This window comes from Oncorhynchus mykiss, chromosome 9 (assembly GCF_057628025.1).
Source record: "Oncorhynchus mykiss isolate SJ-2025 chromosome 9, ASM5762802v1, whole genome shotgun sequence".
In the NCBI taxonomy this organism is placed as follows: Eukaryota; Metazoa; Chordata; class Actinopteri; order Salmoniformes; family Salmonidae; genus Oncorhynchus; species Oncorhynchus mykiss.
In genome coordinates, this window is record NC_143030.1 from 30,730,024 (window position 1) to 30,754,433 (window position 24,410).

Genomic DNA, 24,410 nt, shown 5'->3' on the forward strand with positions numbered 1-24,410 from the left:
AGCCCATGCGCATGATGCTTGTACAGTACAGTTGGTAGGCTACTGTAAAGAGGCGCTGTTCAGGAAGGTACAGTTGCCAAGGCAGTGTGTAGATTATTCTGTGTGAATGATCATGTATTTTTTTTTTTAAAGAAACACCTCTAGCTCTATATTATAGGGAGATGTGAAAATAGAGGTTGTAAAATTGAAGAAAGAGCAATCTGTTGACTTGCTTAAAAACGTATGTGCTACCACTTTCCAAGGGAAAATAACAGAAAATACACTACATGGCCAAAAGTCTACATTTAAACAAGTCAGTTAGTCAAATGTCTGCCCTGCTACAGCTTCCCAGGTCACCTGTAAGTGCTGTTATGGAATGGAATGGAAACTTATAGGAGCAACAACGGCTCAGCCCTGAAGTGGTAGGCCACACAAGCTCACAGAACGAGTGTTGAGTGTTAAAGCGTTTAGCGTGTAAAAAATCATCTGTTCTCGGTTGCAACACTCACTACAGAGATCCAAACGGCCTCTGGAAACAACGTGTTTGTCCTGACCTTCATGAAATGGGTTCCAGGTGAAGCTGGTTGAGAGAATGCCAAGAGTGTGCAAAGCTGTCATCAAGGCAAAGGGTGGCTACTTTGAAGAATCTCAAAGGTAAAATGTATTTTGATTTGTTTAACACTTTTTTGGTTACTACATGATTCCATTTGTGTTATTTCATAGTTTTGATGTCTTCACTATTATTCTACAATGTAGAAAACAGTAAAAAATAAAGAAAAACCCTGGAATGAGTAGGTGTGTCCAAACTTTTGACTGGTACTGTATAAAAAAAGCATACCAGTTTCATTTTATGGACCAAAAAATGTACAGCTGTTTTTCAATTGAATTATTAAACAAAATTCTTGCAAACATTATAATGTTATTTATATGGGGGATACAACCATCCTGTTCTGAAGATTTTGTTGTGAAGAGACAGAATCATTAGATGTCGTCTTGTTTTGGTACTGTCCAAAATGTATGTAGCTTGTTTTTGGTCTCAGGTTTGGGAATGGCTGAAGAATTGCAACATTTACCTTGAGTCTTCTTGGGTATGACACTACAAGCTTGGCACAGCTGTATTTGGGGAGTTTCTCCCATTCTTCTCTGCAGATCCTCTCAAGCGCTGTCAGGTAGGATTGGTAGCTTTGATGCACAGCTATTTTAAGGTCTCTCCAGAGTAGAGGTCGACTGATTAATCGGAATGGCCGATTAATTTTTGGACACCTTTATTTAACTAGGCAAGTCAGTTAAGAACACATTCTTATTTTCAATGACGGCCTAGGAACGGTGGGTTAACTGCCTTGTTCAGGGGCAGAACGACAGATTTTTACCTTGTCAGCTCTGGGATTCAATCTTGCAACCTTACGGTTAACTAGTCCAACGCTCTAACCACCTGCCTCTCAATGCACTCCACGAGGAGCCTGCCTGTTACGCGAATGCAGTAGAAGCCAAGGTAAGTTGCTAGCTAGCATTAAACTTATCTTATAAAAAACAATCAATCAATAAATCATAATCACTAGTTAACTACACATGGTTGATGATATTACTAGTTTATCTAGCGTGTCCTGTGTTGCATATAATAAATGCAACGCAGGGCGATGATTTAACAAAAGCACAATCGTTGGACGACTGTACCTAACCATAAACACCAATGCCTTTCTTAAAATCAACACACAGAAGTATATATTTTTAAACCTGCATATTTAGCTAAAAGAAATCCAGGTTAGCAGGTGAAATTGTGTGACGCAGAGTCAGGGTATATGCAACAGTTTGGGCAGCCTGGCTCATTTGCCTGTATTTTACGTAATTATGACAAAACATTGAAGGTTGTACAATGTAACAGGAATATTTAGATTTAGGGATACCACCTGTTAGATAAAATACTGAGCGGTTCCGTATTTCACTGAAATAATAAATGTTTTGTTTTCAAAATTATAGTTTCCGGATTCGACCATATTAATGACCAAAGGCCCGTATTTCTGTGTTTTATTATGTTATAATTAAGTCAATGATTTGATATGTTTATTTCTTTTTTATTTTTACCTTTATTTAACCAGGTAGGCAAGTTGAGAACAAGTTCTCATTTACAATTGCGACCTGGCCAAGATAAAGCAAAGCAGTTCGACAGATACAACGACACAGAGTTACACATGGAGTAAAACAAACATACAGTCAATAATACAGTATAAACAAGTCTATATACGATGTGAGCAAATGAGGTGAGAAGGGAGGTAAAGGCAAAAAAGGCCATGGTGGCAAGGTAAATACAATATAGCAAGTAAAACACTGGAATGGTAGTTTTGCAATGGAAGAATGTGCAAAGTAGAAATAAAAATAATGGGGTGCAAAGGAGCAAAATAAATAAATAAATTAAATACAGTTGGGAAAGAGGTAGTTGTTTGGGCTAAATTATAGGTGGGCTATGTACAGGTGCAGTAATCTGTGAGCTGCTCTGACAGTTGGTGCTTAAAGCTAGTGAGGGAGATAAGTGTTTCCAGTTTCAGAGATTTTTGTAGTTCGTTCCAGTCATTGGCAGCAGAGAACTGGAAAGAGAGGCGGCCAAAGAAAGAATTGGTTTTGGGGGTGACTAGAGAGATATACCTGCTGGAGCGTGTGCTACAGGTGGGAGATGCTATGGTGACCAGCGAGCTGAGATAAGGGGGGACTTTACCTAGCAGGGTCTTGTAGATGACATGGAGCCAGTGGGTTTGGCGACGAGTATGAAGCGAGGGCCAGCCAACGAGAGCGTACAGGTCGCAATGGTGGGTAGTATATGGGGCTTTGGTGACAAAACGGATTGCACTGTGATAGACTGCATCCAATTTGTTGAGTAGGGTATTGGAGGCTATTTTGTAAATGACATCGCCAAAGTCGAGGATTGGTAGGATGGTCAGTTTTACAAGGGTATGTTTGGCAGCATGAGTGAAGGATGCTTTGTTGCGAAATAGGAAGCCAATTCTAGATTTAACTTTGGATTGGAGATGTTTGATATGGGTCTGGAAGGAGAGTTTACAGTCGAACCAGACACCTAAGTATTTGTAGTTGTCCACGTATTCTAAGTCAGAGCCGTCCAGAGTAGTGATGTTGGACAGGCGGGTAGGTGCAGGTAGCGATCGGTTGAAGAGCATGCATTTAGTTTTACTTGTATTTAAGAGCAATTGGAGGCCACGGAAGGAGAGTTGTATGGCATTGAAGCTTTCCTGGAGGGTTGTTAACACAGTGTCCAAAGAAGGGCCGGAAGTATACAGAATGGTGTCGTCTGCGTAGAGGTGGATCAGAGACTCACCAGCAGCAAGAGCGACCTCATTGATGTATACAGAGAAGAGAGTCGGTCCAAGAATTGAACCCTGTGGCACCCCCATAGAGACTGCCAGAGGTCCGGACAACAGACCCTCCGATTTGACACACTGAACTCTATCAGAGAAGTAGTTGGTGAACCAGGCGAGGCAATCATTTGAGAAACCAAGGCTGTTGAGTCTGCCGATGAGGATGTGGTGATTGACAGAGTCGAAAGCCTTGGCCAGATCAATGAATACGGCTGCACAGTAATGTTTCTTATCGATGGCGGTTAAGATATCGTTTAGGACCTTGAGCGTGGCTGAGGTGCACCCATGACCAGCTCTGAAACCAGATTGCATAGCAGAGAAGGTATGGTGAGATTCGAAATGGTCAGTAATCTGTTTGTTGACTTGGCTTTCGAAGACCTTAGAAAGGCATGGTAGGATAGATATACGTCTGTAGCAGTTTGGGTCAAGAGTGTCCCCCCCTTTGAAGAGGGGGATGACCGCAGCTGCTTTCCAATCTTTGGGAATCTCAGACGACACGAAAGAGAGGTTGAACAGGCTAGTAATAGGGGTGGCAACAATTTCGGCAGATAATTTTAGAAAGAAAGGGTCCAGATTGTCTAGCCCGGCTGATTTGTAGGGGTCCAGATTTTGCAGCTCTTTCAGAACATCAGCTGAATGGATTTGGGAGAAGGAGAAATGGGGAAGGCTTGGGCGAGTTGCTGTTGGGGGTGCAGTGCTGTTGACAGGGGTAGGAGTAGCCAGGTGGAAAGCATGGCCAGCAGTAGAAAAATGCTTATTGAAATTTTCAATTATGGTGGATTTATCAGTGGTGACAGTGTTTCCTATCTTCAGTGCAGTGGGCAGCTGGGAGGAGGTGTTCTTATTCTCCATGGACTTTACAGTGTCCCAGAACTTTTTTGAGTTAGTGTTGCAAGAAGCAAATTTCTGCTTGAAAAAGCTAGCCTTGGCTTTTCTAACTGCCTGTGTATAATGGTTTCTAGCTTCCCTGAACAGCTGCATATCACGGGGGCTGTTCGATGCTAATGCAGAACGCCATAGGATGTTTTTGTGTTGGTTAAGGGCAGTCAGGTCTGGGGAGAACCAAGGGCTATATCTGTTCCTGGTTCTAAATTTCTTGAATGGGGCATATTTATTTAAGATGGTTAGGAAGGCATTTTTTAAAAATATCCAGGCATCCTCTACTGACGGGATGAGGTCAATATCCTTCCAGGATACCCCGGCCAGGTCGATTAGAAAGGCCTGCTCGCTGAAGTGTTTCAGGGAGCGTTTTACAGTGATGAGAGGAGGTCGTTTGACCGCTGACCCATTACGGATGCAGGCAATGAGGCAGTGATCGCTGAGATCTTGGTTGAAGACAGCAGAGGTGTATTTAGAGGGGAAGTTGGTTAGGATGATATCTATGAGGGTGCCCGTGTTTAAGGCTTTGGGGAGGTACCTGGTAGGTTCATTGATAATTTGTGTGAGATTGAGGGCATCAAGTTTAGATTGTAGGATGGCTGGGGTGTTAAGCATGTTCCAGTTTAGGTCGCCTAGCAGCACGAGCTCTGAAGATAGATGGGGGGCAATCAGTTCACATATGGTGTCCAGAGCACAGCTGGGGGCAGAGGGTGGTCTATAGCAGGCGGCAACGGTGAGAGACTTGTTTTTAGAGAGGTGGATTTTTAAAAGTAGAAGTTCAAATTGTTTGGGTACAGACCTGGATAGTAGGACAGAACTCTGCAGCCTATCTTTGCAGTAGATTGCAACACCGCCCCCTTTGGCAGTTCTATCTTGTCTGAAAATGTTGTAGTTTGGAATTAAAATGTCTGAATTTTTGGTGGTCTTCCTAAGCCAGGATTCAGACACAGCTAGAACATCCGGGTTGGCAGAGTGTGCTAAAGCAGTGAATAGAACAAACTTAGGGAGGAGGCTTCTAATGTTAACATGCATGAAACCAAGGCTATTACGGTTACAGAAGTCGTCAAAAGAGAGCGCCTGGGGAATAGGAGTGGAGCTAGGCACTGCAGGGCCTGGATTCACCTCTACATCGCCAGAGGAACATAGGAGGAGTAGAATAAGGGTGCGGCTAAAAGCAATAAGAATTGGTCGTCTAGAACGTCTGGAACAGAGAGTAAAAGGAGGTTTCTGGGGGCGATAAAATAGCATCAAGGTATAATGTACAGACAAAGGTAAGGTAGGATGTGAATACAGTGGAGGTAAACCTAGGTATTGAGTGATGAAGAGAGAGATATTGTCTCTAGAAACATCATTGAAACCAGGAGATGTCATTGCATGTGTGGGTGGTGGAACTAATAGGTTGGATAAGATATAGTGAGCAGGACTAGAGGCTCTACAGTGAAATAAGCCAATAAACACTAACCAGAACAGCAATGGACAAGACATATTGACATTAAGGAGAGGCATGCTTAGTCGAGTGATCAAAAGGGTCCAGTGAGTGGAGAGGTTGGTTGAGGGTCACGGCGATTTAGACAGCTAGCCAGGCCATCGGTAGCAAGCTAGCATAGGATGGAGGTATGTTGTTAGCCACCTCTTGCGTTCGGTCAGTAGATTAGTGGGGTTCCGTGTGGTAGAGGGGATTAATCCAAATCACACAACAACAACAAAAATAAGAACAATAGATATAGTTATAGAGCCCCGAGAAGAAAACATAATAATAATAAAAATAAAAAAATTGTCTGATTGTGATAGAGCAGTCTGACTGAGCGATGGTAGGCAGCAGCAGGCTCGTAAACATTAATTCAAACAGCACTTTCATGCGTTTTGCCAGCAGCTTTCTGACTTCAAGCCTATCAACTCCCGAGATTAGGCTGGTGTAACCGATGTGAAATGGCTAGCTATTTAGCGGGGTGCGCGCTAATAGCGTTTCAACCGCGGCTTTTGTGGAGCGATGGGTAACTCTGCTTCGAGGGTGGCTGTTGTCGATGTGTTCCTGGTTCGAGCCCAGGTAGGGGCGAGGAGAGGGACAGAAGCTATACTGTTACACTGGCAATACTAAAGTGTCTCTAAGAACATCCAATAGTCAAAGGTATATGAAATTCAAATGGTATAGAGAGAAATAGTCCTATAAATACTATATTAACTACAACCTAAAACCTCTTACCTAGGAATATTGAAGTCTCATGTTAAAAGGAACCACCAACTTTCATATGTTCTCATGTTCTGAGCAAGGAACTTAAACGTTAACTTTTTTACATGGCACATATTGCACTTTTACTTTCTTCTCCAACACTTTGTTTTTGCATTATTTAAACCAATTTGAACATGTTTCATTATTTATTTGAGGCTAAATTGATTTTATTGATGTATTATATTAAGTTAAAATAAGTGTTCATTCAGTATTGTTGTAATTGTCATTATTACAAATACATTTAAAAAAATGTCCGATTAATCGGTATCGGCTTTTTTTGGTCCTCCAATAATCGGTATCTGTATCGGCGCTGAAAAATCATAATCGGTCGACCTCTACTCCAGGTTTAAGTCCGGGCTCTGGCTGGGCCACTCAAGGACATTCAGAGACTTAACCCGAAGCCACTCCTGTTTTGTCTTGGCTGTGTGCTTAGGTTCGTTGTCCTGTTGGAATGTGAACCGTCACCCCAGTCTGAAGTCCTGAAAGCTCTGGAGCATGTTTTCATCAAGGATATTTCTGTACTTTGCTCCCTTCATCTTTCCCTCGATCCTGACTAGTCTCCCAGTCCCTGCTAATGAAAAACATACCCACAGCATGATTCTGCCACCACCATGCTTCACCGTAGTGATGGTGCCAGGTATCCTCCAGATGTGACGCTTGGCACTGTAAAAATGTTTTGGTACCCTTCCCCAGATCTGTGCCTCAGCACAATCCTGTCTTGAGCTCTACGGACAATTCCTTCGACCTCATGGCTTGGTTTTTGCTCTGATATGCACTGTCAACTGTGGGACCTTATATAGACAGGTATGTGCCTTCCAAATCATGTCCAATCAATTGAATTTACCACAGGTGGACTCCAAACAAATAAAATGTTATTTGTCACATGCGCTGAATACAACAGGTAGACCTTACAGTGAAATGCTTACAAGCCCTTAACCAACAATGATTTCAGTTTAAAAAAGTGTTAAGTAAATAAAAAAATATAAAAAATAATAATAATTAAACAGCAGCAGTAAAATAACAATAGAGAGACTATATACAGGGGGTACCGGTACAGAGTCAATGTACGGGGGCACCGGTTAGTCAAGGTAATTGAGGTAATATGTACATGTAGGTATAGTTAAGATGAATATGCATAGATAATAAACAGAGAGTAGCAGCAGCGTAAAACAGGGGCCTTGTTAGCCCTTTGATTAGCTGTTCAGGAGTCTTATGGCTTTAAGGGTAGAAGCTGTTAAGAAGTCTCTTGGACCTATACTTGGCGCTCCGGTACCGGTTGCTGTGCAGTAGCAGAGAGAACAGTCCATGACTAGGGTGGCTGGAGTCTTGACAATTTTTAGGGCCATCCTCCGACACCGACTGGTATAGAGGTCCTGGATGGCAGGAAGCTTGGCCCCAGTGATGTACTGGGCCGTACACACTACCCTCTGGAGTGCCTTGCGGTCGGAGGCCGAGCAGTTACCATACCAGGCAGTGATGCAACCAGTCTCTTGATGATGTAGCTGTAAAACCTTTGAGGATCTGAGGACCCATGCCAAATCTTTTCATTCTCCTGGGCTTTGTCGTGCCCTCTTGAAAAATTAAACGCTAATTAGCTGCTAATGTGGCTATCATAAAGAACTACAAATGCCATGATGATCTGGACAAGACTGCCAAATTGAGGAAAATGTAAGAATCTTTGGATGAACTAACGTTAGCTAAATGTAGCAATGAATACATTTGCTACGTTTTTTAAAATAGAAAATTCTGTGAAGTGTCTTATGCAAGTTTTAAATTGACACAATACCTGTTAGCAAAGGTGCCAGCTAGAGATGACGTGCAGGAGCTTGCAGGGATTTGTAGTTTTGCATGATGTCTACTTTGATGGTAATTAGCATTTATGAATCTGAGAGTAAATAAAAGTCACCTTGTCCGAGAGAGATTTACACGGTTATTAAAACATCACATTAGGGGAAGCCTACACTCGACACAGCCCTTATTTTACGTGTTCCTAAAATACCATGTCGGAAACATGAATGGTGGAAAACAATTGGAACCATTTCCCTGTTTGACCGCTAGGTTTTATGGGTATTATGACATCTCAGTTGTGTTCGAATATTCATACTAACTGCACTAACCGTGCTATGTCTGACGTAATTTGAGTACATAGTATGCTTATTGGTCATAGAATGGATATAGTTAATATGCCAAAAGTTCCCAGATGTCATAATTCATTCTCCAAAATACAAAGTACACAAGCAGTGAACACTATTTCTGTGCTTTTAGGGCCCATAATTCAATTCTTCAGAAAAGGCGTGGCTTCACATCGTTTTCAGATTTGAAGAAAATGGCAGCCGAAGTCCAACGAGAGAGGAATTCACTGTTTTAATTAATTATGACAAATGTTAAGAAAATGTTGAGCAATGTAATAAATTAATGACTTTTCAAATCAGTTACCTTACACGTTATGTTGGCTGACAATTTGTTAGCTATGCTATCCTTGCGAACCATCCTAGCATATCATTACATGTACTGGTATGTTAGCTAGCTACCTAACGTTAGTTGACTACTAATGCATCAAACTTGCCAGTATATTAACTATATGCTATCTAATTAACTACCCAATGTTTATTGACTTGATTATTCCCGTCATTCCCGTCATTTTTCGCTAAGTGGTGTAGCCATTGTGAGTTCTCAATGGACACTCGGGTGCTTTTGTAAATTCACTTTCTCTATCTACTCTGATTTCAGAGCAATCTCCTTTTAGCTTGGGTGCACACTAGGGTCAACCCTACTCCTCGGCCAGAGCATCCATTGTGCGCTCTGCTCTGAATTTACAAACAGACAATCTGAAAACGCTCTGAATTTACAAACGACCAGATGCACATTTTCAGGCACTCCAGATTGAATTTTCCAACACACCCAGTCATAAAATGTCTTGCTAGTAATTTGTTACGCTAACAAGCTAGCAAGAGGTTGCATAGCAACAGCATCGACTTCCGGTAGACAGGCGAAGCTAGTATGCTCAATTGAAAGGATACCGTTCGTTTACAGTATACCAAAATGAGCTAATAGTATATACTCATTAAGTATGTAGTATACCGTTTGTTAGTATGGGTATTCGAGCACAGCTCTCCTCTGTGGGACTCTATGGGTTCGTTCATAAATTCACTCTGGCTATCTACTCCGATTTCAGAGCACTCGTCGGAGTGTACCAGAGCGCAGAATAACTGATGAATTTATGAACGCTCAACACAGGTTGAATATGGCCGGTGTCAGTAAACGTCGACAAAAAAACAGCAGAACAGTTACAGTCACCAACGCTCTGGATAATATGAAAACTGCCTAACCAGCTCTGCCAGGGCGAGTAAAATGGTCAGGATGAGGGAGGTGTTCTCTCATATATGTCTGGAGTTAGCTTGGGTGCTTGATTGCCGTTGTGAGATCAGAACCCTCGGACCAACCCTTACTCCTCGGCCAGAGCGTCCAGTGTGCGCTCTGAATTTACGAACTAACCATCTGACAACGCTCTGAATGTACGAACGCCCAAGAGCGAGCCCTGAGCGGTCTCTGGCACTCCAAAGTAAATTTACGAACGCACCCTATGATTGATCCTCAGTGCATTGATCATGGGAAGGTGTGCAGCCGACGCAACGTGATGACGTTATATTATACCGCCAGGATATGTGATCGAGAACTGACATTTTTCTTATCTTGCTTTTATGAATCTTTTCACGAATTAAAGTGGTCAAGGAATTACTACATCACGACATAAGCTCGTCGTTTAAACACAACCATTGACCCTGTCCCCTCGCCATGGTAGAGGATGACGATTTAACGCCAAATCTTATGTCAAACCAAGTGTGGCGCGGCAATGGCGAGTTTGTGCCTCCAGACGGAATATGCTGGGTGTCTGTACTGTCCTGTTTGCTGCTTGCCTGCTCCTACGTCGGGAGTTTATACGTATGGAGAAGTGACTTACCCAGGTAAGCCTTGTGTTTATTACATTTCTTCGTAGAAGAATTCGTAGAAAATGCTGTAGAGGAATGTGGGAGCTGTAGTAAGCTAGGCTGTCGGCGCATGTTAGGTGGTAGCTAGCTACCTAAATTAGGGAACTAAATAGCTAGCATGGCTTTCGTGCAGCAGTCTGGGGGAAATTCCATCGTAACAGAATGACGCTGAGACTCAAATGAAATGTTATTGGTCACATACACATGGTTAGCAGACGTTAATGCGAGTGTAGCGAAATGCTTGTGCGTCTAGTTCCGACCATGCAGTAATATCTAACAAGTAATCTAACAATTTCACAACAGCTACCTTATACACACAAGTGTAAAGGAATTAATATGTACATAAAAAAATATGGCTGAGCGATGGCCGAACTCTGATTTTTCACCTTCAAACGTATGCCAAACACCAAAAATGTATTCCAAAGTTTGAAGAAGCCATACAACTCTATGCACAAGGACTGCTTTTAACAATTTCCCCTGAACATTTTACAAAAACATTTGACTTAAGAACAGTGCAGATGCAAAGTTTTGTAACAGAATGACAGAATCTCCCTCAGTTTGTGACCCACATTTTCAAAAAAAAACCTGTTAAATATCTACTCTGAATTAAGATTAAAAGATGTCAGCAGAAAGAATAGGATGTCAGCTATAAGATGACACCGTGTGTTTTAAAAAAAACAACTATTTTGGTTATATACTACAGTAAGTGAAGTGGATTAACACCTGTGGAAGGGAGGACAGTAGCAGGTGATCCATCTGGTTGGTGACTGTCATTCTGTTAAAGATTTATTCAGTTACGGATTTTGTAACAGAATGACACATTTGAATCACTTAAGAAATCATAAACAAAATTGATAGTTAGAAAAAAATACTAGTTGGTAGGTCTATCTCATGTGGGAGAGAAATGAGGAAATACAGTGCCTTGCGAAAGTATTCGGCCCCCTTGATCTTTGCGACCTTTTGCCACATTTCAGGCTTCAAACATAAAGATATAAAACTGTATTTTTTTGTGAAGAATAAACAACAAGTGGGACACAATCATGAAGTGGAACGACATTTATTGGATATTTCAAACTTTTTTTAACAAATCAAAAACTGAAAAATTGGGTGTGCAAAATTATTCAGCCCCTTTACTTTCAGTGCAGCAAACTCTCTCCAGAAGTTCAGTGAGGATCTCTGAATGATCCAATGTTGACCTAAATTACTAATAATGATAAATACAATCCACCTGTGTGTAATCAAGTCTCCGTATAAATGCACCTGCACTGTGATAGTCTCAGAGGTCCGTCAAAAGCGCAGAGAGCATCATGAAGAACAAGGAACACACCAGGCAGGTCCGAGATACTGTTGTGAAGAAGTTTAAAGCCGGATTTGGATACAAAAAGATTTCCCAAGCTTTAAACATCCCAAGGAGCACTGTGCAAGCGATAATATTGAAATGGAAAAGGTATCAGACCACTGCAAATCTACCAAGACCTGGCCGTCCCTCTAAACTTTCAGCTCATACAAGGAGAAGACTGATCAGAGATGCAGCCAAGAGGCCCATGATCACTCTGGATGAACTGCAGAGATCTACAGCTGAGGTGGGAGACTCTGTCCATAGGACAACAATCAGTCGTATATTGCACAAATCTGGCCTTTATGGAAGAGTGGCAAAAAGAAAGCAATTTCTTAAAGATATCCATAAAAAGTGTTGTTTAAAGTTTGCCACAAGCCACCTGGGAGACACACCAAACATGTGAAAGAAGGTGCTCTGGTCAGATGAAACCAAAATTGAACTTTTTGGCAACAATGCAAAACGTTATGTTTGGCGTAAAAGCAACACAGCTGAACACACCATCCCCACTGTCAAACATGGTGGTGGCAGCATCATGGTTTGGGCCTGCTTTTCTTCAGCAGGGACAGGGAAGATGGTTAAAATTGATGGGAAGATGGATGGAGCCAAATACAGGACCATTCTGGAAGAAAACCTGATGGAGTCTGCAAAAGACCTGAGACTGGGACGGAGATTTGTCTTCCAACAAGACAATGATCCAAAACATAAAGCAAAATCTACAATGGAATGGTTCAAAAATAAACATATCCAGGTGTTAGAATGGCCAAGTCAAAGTCCAGACCTGAATCCAATCGAGAATCTTTGGAAAGAACTGAAAACTGCTGTTCACAAATGCTCTCCATCCAACCTCACTGAGCTCGAGCTGTTTTGCAAGGAGGAATGGGAAAAAATTTCAGTCTCTCGATGTGCAAAACTGATAGACATACCCCAAGCGACTTACAGCTGTAATCGCAGCAAAAGGTGGCGCTACAAAGTATTAACTTAAGGGGGCTGAATAATTTTGCACGCCCAATTTTTCAGTTTTTGATTTGTTAAAAAAGTTTGAAATATCCAATAAATGTCGTTCCACTTCATGATTGTGTCCCACTTGTTGTTGATTCTTCACAAAAAAATACAGTTTTATATCTTTGTTTGAAGCCTGAAATGTGGCAAAAGGTCGCAAAGTTCAAGGGGGCCGAATACTTTCGCAAGGCACTGTATCTTCAAGATGACAGATAACAGAATGACAAGACACTAGGCAATATTTCTTAAATTTACAGAAGGCAAATAATTTCAGCAAAATTAAATACATGTTGATATTAGTTATCAGGGGTCTTAACTTCAACATTTATTCTGTTTTTGTGTTTTTAATAGGCTTTTTAAGACTTTTTCTGGTTCTAAGAACCCTTTTACATCTGTTTGACCAGAAGCCTTCACTTATTCCAGTATTTGTTGGTTAATTAGTGTAACAGTATAAGTTTAGACCGTCCCCTCGCCCATACCCAGGCGCGAACCAGGGACCCTCTGCACACATCAACAACAGTCACCCTCGAAGCGTCGTTACCCATCGCTCCACAAAAGCCGCGGCCCTTGCAGAGCAAGGGGAACTACTACTTCAAGGTCTCAGAGCAAGTGACGTCACCGATGGAAACGCTATTTAGCGTGCACCGCTAACTAAGCTAGCCGTTTCACATCCGTTACACTAGCAAGCAATCAAACGCATCTGGGTTAATTGATTTTGTTTCCTGCTGAACTACAGTGTTCTTGAGGGGTTTGTTTGTTTACAAAATGTAATTTTGACACTTGTCTGTTTGTGTCCATCACATGCTTGCCCCCCAGAGACCACCCGGCCGTTATCAAGAGGCGATTCACTAGTGTCCTGATTGTATCTGCCGTGTCGCCTGTCTTCGTGTGGGCATGGAAAATGTACACTGGTGTGATGGTGAGTCTCTACACAGCACTGTCTCAGCAACCTTTTATTTAACTAGGCAAGTCAGTTAAGAACAAATTCTTATTTACAATGACGGCCAAACCCGGACATCGCAGGACCAATTGTGCGCCAAAAGAAGACTATCATGAGGGGAGGACCGTCTTCCATTTGCCTACTTAATGTATTGACGCTCTCCTCAACCACTTATCGGTTTACGGGTCACATCGGACTTTTGCCCAAATGAGAAAAGGCCCTGTAGTAGCTCAAACTGCACATGCTATGTCTCCATGAGTCGCCATTTTAACCGACTTAATTTGGCTTCAATGCGCTAATGAGACTTTACATAGGAATGAGTGGTGTCACGTGATCGATGGCTTTGTGTGTGTGTGTGTGTGTATATATGTATGCATGTATGTATGTACAGTTGAAGTTTACATACACTTAGGTTGGAGTTATTAAAACTCGTTTTTCAACCCGTCTACAAATTTCTTGTTAACAAACTATAGTTTTGGCAAGTCAATGCACAAGTTATTTTTCCAACAATTGTTTCCGGACAGATTATTTCACTTAATTCACTGTATCACAATTCCAGTGGGTCAGAAGTTTACATACACTAAGTTGACTGTGCCTTTAAACAGCTTGGAAAATTCCAGAAAATTATGTCATGGCTTTAGAAGCTTCTGATAAAAGAAATCAGCCAAGACCTCAGAAAATAAATTGTAGACCTCCACAAGTCTGGTTCATCCTTCGGAGCAATTTCCAAACACCTGAAGGTTTTGTCTCCTAGAGATGACCTTACTTTGGTGCGAAAAGTGCAAATCAATCTCAGAACAACAGCAAAAGACCTTGTGGAGATGCTGGAGGATACGGGTACAAAAGTATCTATCCACAGCTAAACAAATCCTAAATTGACATAACCTTAAAAGGCCACTCGACAAGGAAGAAGCCACTGTTCAAAAACCGCCATAAAAAAGCCAGACTACGGTTTGCAACTGCACATGGGGACAAATATTGTACTTTTTGGAGAAATGTCCTCTGGTCTGATTAAACAAAAATAGAACTGTTTGGCCATAATGACCATCGTTATGTATGGAGGGAAAAGGGGGAGGCTTGCAAGCCAAAGAACACCATCCCAACTTTGAAACACGGGGTGGCAGCATCATGTTGTGGGGGTGCTTTGCTGCAGGAAGGACGGGTGCTCTTTAAAGCTTGTTAAAGCGTGGTCACAAATGGGTCTTCCAAATGGACAATGACCCCAAGCATACTTCCAAAGTTGTGGCAAAATGGCTTAAGAACAACAAAGTCAAGGCTCAGTTACTGGGGTGCCAGTAATTTTGGAGCATATAGACACTGCTCAAAAAAATAAAGGGAACACTAAAATAACATATCCTAAATCTGAATGAATTAAATATTCTTATAAAATACTTTTTTCTTTACATAGTTGAATGTGCTGACAACAATCACAAATTTGATTTCCATTGATAATTTTTATCAACCCATAGAGGTCTGGAGTTGGAGTCACACTCAAAATTAAAGTGGAAAACCACACTACAGGCTGATCCAACTTTGATGTAATGTCCTTAAAACAAGTCAAAATCAGGCTCAGTAGTGTGTGTGGTCTCCACGTGTCTGTATGACCTCCCTACAACGCCTGGGCATGCTCCTGATGAGGTGGCGGATGATCTCCTGAGGGATCTCCTCCCAGACCTGGACTAAAGCATCCGCCAACTCCTGGACAGTCTGTGGTGCAACATGGCGTTGGTGGATGGAGCGAGACATGATGTCCCAGATGTGCTCAATTGGATTCAGGTCTGGGGAACGGGCGGGCCAGTCCATAGCATCAATGCCTTCCTCTTGCAGGAACTGCTGACACACTCCAGCCACATGAGGTCTAGCATTGTCTTGCATTAGGAGGAACCCAGGGCCAACCGCACCAGCATATGGTCTCACAAGGGGTCTGAGGATCTCATCTCGGTACTTAATGGCAGTCAGGCTACCTCTGGCGAGCACATGGAGGGCTGTGCGGCCCCCCAAAGAAATGCCACCCCACACCATGACTGACCCACCGCCAAACCGGTCATGCTGGAGGATGTTGCAGGCAGCAGAACGTTCTCCACGGCGTCTCCAGACTGTCACATGTGCTCAGTGTGAACCTGCTTTCATCTGTGAAGAGCACAGGGCGCCAGTGGCGAATTTGCCAATCTTGGTGTTCTCTGGCAAATGCCAAACGTCCTGCACAGTGTTGGGCTGTAAGCACAACCCCCACCTGTGGACGTCGGGCCCTCATACCACCCTCATGGAGTCTGTTTCTGACCGTTTGAGCAGACACATGCACATTTGTGGCCTGCTGGGGGTCATTTTGCAGGGCTCTGGCAGTAATCCTCCTGCTCCTCCTTGCACAAAGGCGGAGGTAGCGGTCCTGCTGCTGGGTTGTTGCCCTCCTACGGCCTCCTCCACGTCTCCTGATGTACTGGCCTGTCTCCTGGTGGCGCCTCCATGCTCTTGACACTACGCTGACAGACACAGCAAACCTTCTTGCCACAGCTCGCATTGATGTGCCATCCTGGATGAGCTGCACTACCTGAGCCACTTGTGTGGGTTGTAGACTCCGTCTCATGCTACCACTAGAGTGACAGTACCGCCAGCATTCAAAAGTGACCAAAACATCAGCCAGGAAGCATAGGAACTGAGAAGTGGTCTGTGGTCACCACCTGCAGAACCACTCCTTTATTGGGGGTGTCTTGCTAATTGCTTATAATTTCCACCTGTTGTCTATTAAATTTTCACAACAGCATGTGAAATCTATTGTCAATCAGTGTTGCTTCCTAAGTGGACAGTTTGATTTCAGAGTGTGATTGACTTGGAGTTACATTGTGTTCCCTTTATTTTTTTGAGCAGTGTATATATAAAATCATCCGATTTAATCGGTATTGGCTTTTTTTGGTCCTCCAATCGTTATCGGCGTTGAAAAATCATAGTCGGTCGACCTCTAATTAGAACAGGGATAGGGTAGGCCGCCTTCTCGTTGGAGTGAGCAGCTGCGTCTCCCGCACTGTGGGCACAATTGTTATGCGTCTCCCGCACTGTGGGCACAGTTGTTATCTGACTTGTAGATCATTGTCATATGCAGTTACATGCATACATGTTAGGCTGAAGGAGAGGACTCAACAATTACGTCACTACAGATTCAAGTCATCTGAAAAAAAAAAATTGTATATAAAAATTTAAACGCAGATTCGTAACTTTTGAAGCATTTTTCTTAGGGCTGCATGCCTTTTATTTGGATTGGTTTGGGCTCCCGCTAACCGATGCACTGGCGTCTTAAACTTTGGATGACGTAGTGTCGACTCAAGTAATTGATTCCTCGACTCCTTGCACATTGACTCCCATTTCTTTGTGTCCATATTAGATTCCACTAGGAATTCAGTATTTTTGAAACAGAGGCGACTGATTTAGTTGCCGTACTTCCGAGAACACACACACTCGCATCTTTCACAGTGAGCGAGGGACGGCGAGAGAGGGGCACAGTATAGGCAGGTCGTCCACCAGGCAGATGGAGTCAAAACCATGTGCTAGTCCTATCATGAATCAAAAGCTGTATCTTGCAATTCTTTTGGCTTGTAAGGTCTCAACCTCAGTAAAGCAGGGCCTAGGATACTGTGATGTTAGTTGTTGTGGAAATTGACCCACAATCATGTTTACTTCCTACCTTTAAATTACACAACTTTCCCCAGGCCTTTATAGCCTGGCGTCTAGTTAGGCTATAACACAGAATATAAGGTTTTGGGATTACTGCACTGTGCTTTTAATTTTTCGGGGCAAGAAAAACATCAAAGCTGTTTTTTGGTTTGCAATTTTTCTTAACGTTAAGAATCCCAATTTTGTTTAAAGTCTTAACGTTTAAACGTTCACATCCCTAATACGCATTAAAACAATTCCATGAATTCCATCCTTTTGTTCTTCCACAGCCTGGTCCCTCGTTGCTGGCTCTGATGGGCATTCGCTTTGAGGGCCTCATCCCAGCCATCATACTGCCTCTGCTCCTCACCATGGTAATTGAAACTTTCTTTGATCAACCTCTGCCTATGGTCAGACCGTTAGTTGACCTCTGACCTTTGCTCTGGTAGGTGCTGTTCGTTGGCCCCCTGATCCAGCTGGCTATGGACTGCCCCTGGGGCTTCATAGATGGGATACGGGTCACCTTTGGTGAGATACTGTCTGGAGATTATTATTCACCCAATATGTCAATTACTGTGTTATCCTGGAGTGGAGACGATTCATTTCTGCTATATGTCAAATTTAGATTATGGCCTAAATTTTAACCTAAGATTTGCACGCTTAACTTGAGTTTTGTTCAAACCTCCCACTGACACCAATGCATGATTTATATGTTAAGTGTGCCAATCTCAAAGTAGGATTCAGCCCTAAGTGCATACATTTTTCCTGGACGCGTACATTATCTCTCTCACATGCACATTATCGCGTACATCATCATCTCTAAAGCTTTCTCTCCCTTCCACAGACCCGTGGTTCTGGGCTCTGTGCCTCAGTGACATGCGCTGGCTGAGGAACCAGGTGGTGGCCCCTCTGACTGAGGAGCTGGTGTTCAGGGCCTGTATGCTGCCCATGCTGGTACCCTGCACCAGTCCTTCCACTGCCATCTTCACCTGCCCCCTCTTCTTCGGAGTTGGTGAGTCCCACCTAAAAACAGCACAGGGGGATCTTCTAGATCTTTCCTCGATCCCAACTGAAAGAAATAGCAAATCAAATAGAACAACTCTTAAACTGTGTGTCTCTATGTAAGTATATGTCAGTGCCATGTACCACATTTACATTTGCGGTGTATATATGCGAAGATGAGCATTTATAAGGGGAATATGATTGAACCTGTGTTTTGTAAACTGCTGGATGCAATCAATTGTGAGTTGCAATACTCTGAACTCTCATAGGATAATGTGCCCTTCTCATCTATTTGAAATATAATGGTTATTTTGCTTGTGCAAAATGTCAACGGTTTTCTTCGCAGCCCACTTCCATCATGTGATCGAGCTGCTGCGTTTCAGACAGGGCACCCTGTCTGGGATCTTTCTCGCTGCAGGTAAGGACCATACGATATTCATTGTTCCTCTACCTTCACTTCCATGTGCTGCTAGTTTGTTATGCCTTTCTTTTTCCCATGCACCATTAGATTGTATAGGAGGGGTTAGTTAATGACTTGTTGTGCTGTTTGCTTTGCAGTATTCCAGTTCTCCTACACTGCTGTCTTTGGAGCTTACACTGCCTTCATATTCATCAGGACAGGTGAGCCTACAGCTTCTCTCTTTCTGGTGTACAGAAAACACACACACGCCTAATATATGATTCATTTTATTTTAGGTGGTGAAAGCTCTACATAAATGCTGTGTCTCAAGGCGCTTCACATTGTTTGGGGCTAACTCACCCCATCCGCCACTACTGTGTACTGTAATACCAACCTGTATGCATTATATGCAGTCTTGTCATTCCCTTCCCCTCTGGTCATCAGGTCACCTGGTGGGGCCGGTGCTGTGCCACTCGTTCTGTAACCACATGGGCTTCCCTGCCCTTGGCATGGCCCTGGAGCACCCCCACCGTCTCACCGTCCTGTCCTGCTACTTGCTGGGGGTCCTCCTTTTCCTTCTTCTCCTCTTCCCCCTCACAGACCCCATCTTCTACGGCCTTCCCACCCCCGTCTGCACCCTCGCCTCCGTCCCCAGTTCCCTCTGCGTCTCCTGATCCCACCCCCACCAAACACCCCTCTGTATTAGATGGACCTATCCACTGAGCGGGTCACCACCACCAGCCGAAAGGAGGAGCGGTCCAAGAACGAGGGGTGTTTTAGGTCTTCGGTCATGCCCGCTTGAGTCTGATTTCTCTGGTGGGATGTGGGAAGGTGAGCAGAGGTGAGGGTTTAGGGTATGTCAGGTATGGACACTCAATGCTATGGGTTGTCTCTACTATATATGCTGCTGGGGGGGAGCAGGGTAACTTAAATAGCCATTCCTTATGTTCAGGTCGCATTGGCTTTCAGTCAGTCAGTTAGCCAGTCAGTCAATAGGCTGGCCTATGTGGTCTGTAGTGTAGACTCAACAAGGAACACTATCTGGCTGTGACACGAGGCGCTGTAGTAGTAATACTCTAGAGATTCGTGGTGAATACGTCAGTGTTTTCATAGGTCCTAGATGCTGAATACGAGTATTTATTTACACATCTGCATGTTTCTATAATGTAGTGTTTATTTGTTTTATTGGTGGGGGATGTTGAGGGTTGGGCAGTATTGTTACTATTGTAAAGGGTTGGACTTTTTTTTTCCATTACCTCTTCAATGACAGTTTAGCCACGATTCTCTCAGCTTTTAGCTCAAGCTGATGTGTGAATTGGCTGCAAAGCATTTCTATCCAACTGTTTAAGACGCCAGACAATTCGTGTTAGGCGATATCACAAAGGGTACAGTCTTTACCTAGCCCTGTGTTCAATCATTCACTCTAGTTGACGCTCATTCCAAATATCCATTCCAAGTCATGCAGACAGAAGCCTATAATCACTAAGCTAACAATACCATTGCTCATTTGTTGGGCCAGGAGTATTTCCCTGACCATGTGAACCTGGTCAGGAAAAACTCTGGGCCCCTACCATTCGCTTCACACACAGTTCTACCCAGGGTTATCTATGTTAATTTTATTTGAGTGTTTAAAGGGGGAATTACCTTAAGCTGGGGTGCGATGACAGACCGTTTCCCCCTCAAGGGACTCAAACCCTCTAGAACAATCGGGTGTTTTCATATATATGTAGTTTTGAATGCTATCTACCCACTACTTAGCATGCTGCTACATGGTGCAATACGGATGTCAGACAAGACGGCACGTTTACATTCTTCGCGCACACCGAGCTATACTCCAAAAGAAGATAATGTACAGACTCCGACAGTGTTACATCGCAATGTTTATCCACTTACTCACTCATCTCAACTGAAACTTTGCATAATTTTTTTGAAAATACTTTACTTATTTGACCAGGCTGTGAACATTGTAGTCCATTTCACTGTATAGACAGCTGGTTTAAGTGAAAATGTGTTTTTTTTTTTTTTTTTTAACCAAATTTTACACGTATTTAGCAGATGTTACTGCGGGTGTAGCGAAATGCTTGGTGGGTTGTGGATTTTTACGGGGAACGCTAATGGACTTTTCTCCCTTTTTATGAACCCGGCGCAATACTATGTAACAACTCCAGTTGACTAGACCAGAAGTGTAGAGGGGTTTATAAACTAGAAGATTGCATCACACTGAATGTATTGAAATGTGATGTCAAGGTAAATGAATTAACTAATCATTTTGTAAACAGACTTCACTGTGTAAATTGGATCCATATTTTTCGAGAGGCCCCTGCAAAAGGCTCTTAACATTCACTGACAGAAAGATAGATCTGTGAAGCTTTCTACCACAGCAGCTCCGAGTTGTCAGTCAGCATGTGTACTGTATAATCTATGAAGTAGTTACATTACGCTCTTCAGCAATAACTTAGTGGTTGGAAAAGGACCAAAATCAGGGAATTATCTGAAATAGCTGTATATATGTGAATAAAAAAGTATATATGCCCATTCCTGTCGTTTAGAGATGAAATGTTAAATACTATGGTGCTTGGAGGTTTTGACATCAGAATAATGATCAGCCAGTATTTTGAGTAGATTGTTTGTTTAAGCCGACCTCAGATGGGCCATATATCCCCAAGTTGAAGGTTTTAATATACATTCTCTTGAATGAACCTGCAAGGTGCATGAATCCAGACCAGCTGTAATGATCTAAAATGTACGCCAGAGAGCGCCAGAGTACCATGTCTGGGTGTCGTGCTGTAGAAATGTGAATCACAGGAACCTGGGCCCTTCGCACATCCGTTCATTAAGTTACTCTGATGGGTGGTCATCCGTCACTTGAAAAACCAAACAGTTCTTTTCTTATTCTGTTATTTCCTCTTCCTCTCATCAGACGGCGCCCCGTCCCAATCGAGTAGTTGGAAATAGTCCTAGAGAGGAAAGGGGAGTTTGACCCGAAGAACTTAGATAGCTACCTGTCTCTCTGTTGCGCATTCTCTCTGATCAATTAAACAAAGACTCTAGCCTTTCTTTTTCGAGTCAAACTCTAAACTATCTTGCTGTCTCCGTCTCACATCCAAAATGATGCCCTTGAATGTTTTGGCCTGAGGCGTTGGCCTAGCCCCTACAAAACCATTTTGGGAGTTCAATCAATCACCGGTACGCAGAATCAGAGATGTTTACCCCTACAGAGACAGGCTTGTCAGGTTCAGGTAGCTGATAGATTTACTTTGTTGTCGAAATTCACACATTCACGCCTCCAATGTCGAAGCTGTGTTGAATTTGTATTCGGTAGGGTCAGAAGAAGCACACGTAGAGAGATGTTTCAATACAATCACGTTTCATCTGCGCTCAACTGTTGTTTATCATTCTCCCACATCATCAACATTGTCCCCTTTTGGAAAATACATTTTTTTTGTGAAGATTGTCCCTGGCTCGTATTGTATGGATCCTGCCTTAGGATTCACACTTCAGGCTACTTCTCACCACTGCTTTTACTTTATTTTCCTGTCATTGACTTGAATTGAAATCCGGTAGACATAACTAGGCTTCAGAAATGCTGACTCCACTTTCCTGCTGTTGTATGTGTTTTTTCTTCATTTTTCTCTCAAATGTCCTAGCAAAACAATCGTATCAACAGTACTCTAAGTAGTGACTTAGAGTATATGCATAGAGCGGACACACAGCAGTAGATACAGGAATATATATATATATATATTTTTGTAACTGAATATGTAGCTCTGCTATTTTAGTAAAACCACACAACAGAATGATTTTAAAGCTTGGATTTTTCAGACTCGTCGAATACGTGCTGTGACTCTGACCTGGTTGTAAAAAAAAAACACACACACACACACAAAAAACAATATTCAGATGTTTTTATTGAAGACTTTATTTTATAAATCAAATCTATTTTGGTGACATGGACTTGAATGTACTGATATGTGCATGTGTATTTTGTGTGTGCAATGCCATTTTTGGGGGGGAGACTTACCAATCTTGAATGGCCAGTGTTTTTATGATGACAATCTTTTATGGGATCTTATAGAAATCGCACACTGCAAAAAAATAATCTCAGTCATTCAGAAATAAACTAGCTAATTTTATAAATCCTCTCTGGGTGTTTTGTCATGTTTTTGTGCCCGATGTTGTGCTTTTCACTTAAATCAATGACTGAATGTTTGAATTCCTGTATCTGTCCCAAGTCGTTGAGTGCTCTATGTAATGATTGTATTGAGTCTGTTTCTGATGTCAGATTTCCAAACGTCCTTTTGGGTGCTGAAAGTTAGCCAATCATATAAGCTAGACCTATAGTCCATATGGTATTGATCATCAAATTTAATTTGTCTTGATTTTCTTATAATGACCAGGTAAGACATCTTTCCTCTCAGTCCTTATACAAATACTTTAGTTGTGTGACTAAAATCTATGTGTATATTGTTCCTGACAGACTTAATAACACACTTGTGTCGTCACAAGAACAGCCCAGCAAATGATTTAATCATTAGTTCAAGGCCAGGCTCCATTCAGTGGTGCTCCAGACACTTTTACACGATGGAAAGTTGTCTCTTTGTTATAGTCATCCTGGGGATGAGTAGACGCACAGATGGCCTGAGGTTTTGAGCATGGTAATCAGCCATTGCAGAAAGGGGATGTGAGGACACCTCGTTGGCTGAAACTATAGCTTGCTGAAAGTAGTATCCATTATTCTGTAGTAGCTCTCCTGAGAGTGTGTGTGTATGCGATGGTGTGTGCGGTACGCTGATTTATTTAGTTTGTCATCCCCACACAGTTATTTTGAATTTAACAATATGTCCTGGGAGGAGTATTTTTTTTGTAATTTTTTTTTTTAGATGTTATCTCCATTCCCTATCTTTATTTCTGTGGTCTGGATCCATCAAGCATGGCTTCTTATTATGTTTTCTGATGGTGTTCTAGTTATTCCACCTGTGTAGTTTCTGCGCCACACTCAAGTCCCCCGTGGCCTTTATCGTACTGTGCCTCACCCATTTTCTTTATCTGTTGTCGTACACTTTGCAAAACTCTTTCTCTAACGCTGCCCATGTTCAATGGCTGTGAATCAGGCATCGGGAAAAACGTCTCAAGGGAGAGCGAACATTACTCGGTCCCTACATTTTTTTTGTTGTTGTACGGATCTGAACGGGGCGGTGTGGGCGCAAGCAAGCAGCCTCTGATGCAATCAGCACTGCGTCCTCCAACGTTGATCTCTATGTTCATTTTAATCTAAATTAATTAGCGCTAGAGGCGACGCTAGCTGGCTGTAGAGTGAGAGTGTGTGTCATACGCGTGGATGTAGGCCTACATGAGACTCCCATCATGTTTTTTTTTATTTTTATGATGTCTGTGTCACATTCAATTCCACATACTGTCTCTTATGAAAGGAGCTGATTATGGAGTTGCCAGCATTACTCCAATAAAGCTTGATATCTTCGCCTGTTTGTCATTTAGATTCCTCCTCACCAGAATATGGGTACGACTATGAAATAACCCCGTGAATTACGACGTATCAATACTGAAGGTTTTTACACCAATGATTTGAGTCTTGGCAGCCATTGGAATGCCATCTGTAGGTTACCATTCACACTGATGTATGGT

At 42.6% G+C, this 24,410-nt stretch overlaps 1 protein-coding gene across 1 annotated transcript; it reads left to right on the forward strand.

The window, feature by feature from the left end:
* The first annotated feature begins 9,459 nt into the window (after positions 1-9,459).
* LOC110531865 (CAAX prenyl protease 2) lies at positions 9,460-22,909 on the forward strand. Its single transcript, XM_021615335.3, has 8 exons — positions 9,460-10,418; positions 13,597-13,699; positions 17,656-17,739; positions 17,815-17,893; positions 18,210-18,377; positions 18,714-18,785; positions 18,926-18,988; positions 19,212-22,909. Exons 1-8 carry the CDS (start codon positions 10,249-10,251, stop codon positions 19,439-19,441), a joined length of 969 nt encoding a protein of 322 aa, XP_021471010.1. The 5' UTR covers positions 9,460-10,248; the 3' UTR covers positions 19,442-22,909.
* The last annotated feature ends 1,501 nt before the right edge of the window (positions 22,910-24,410 follow it).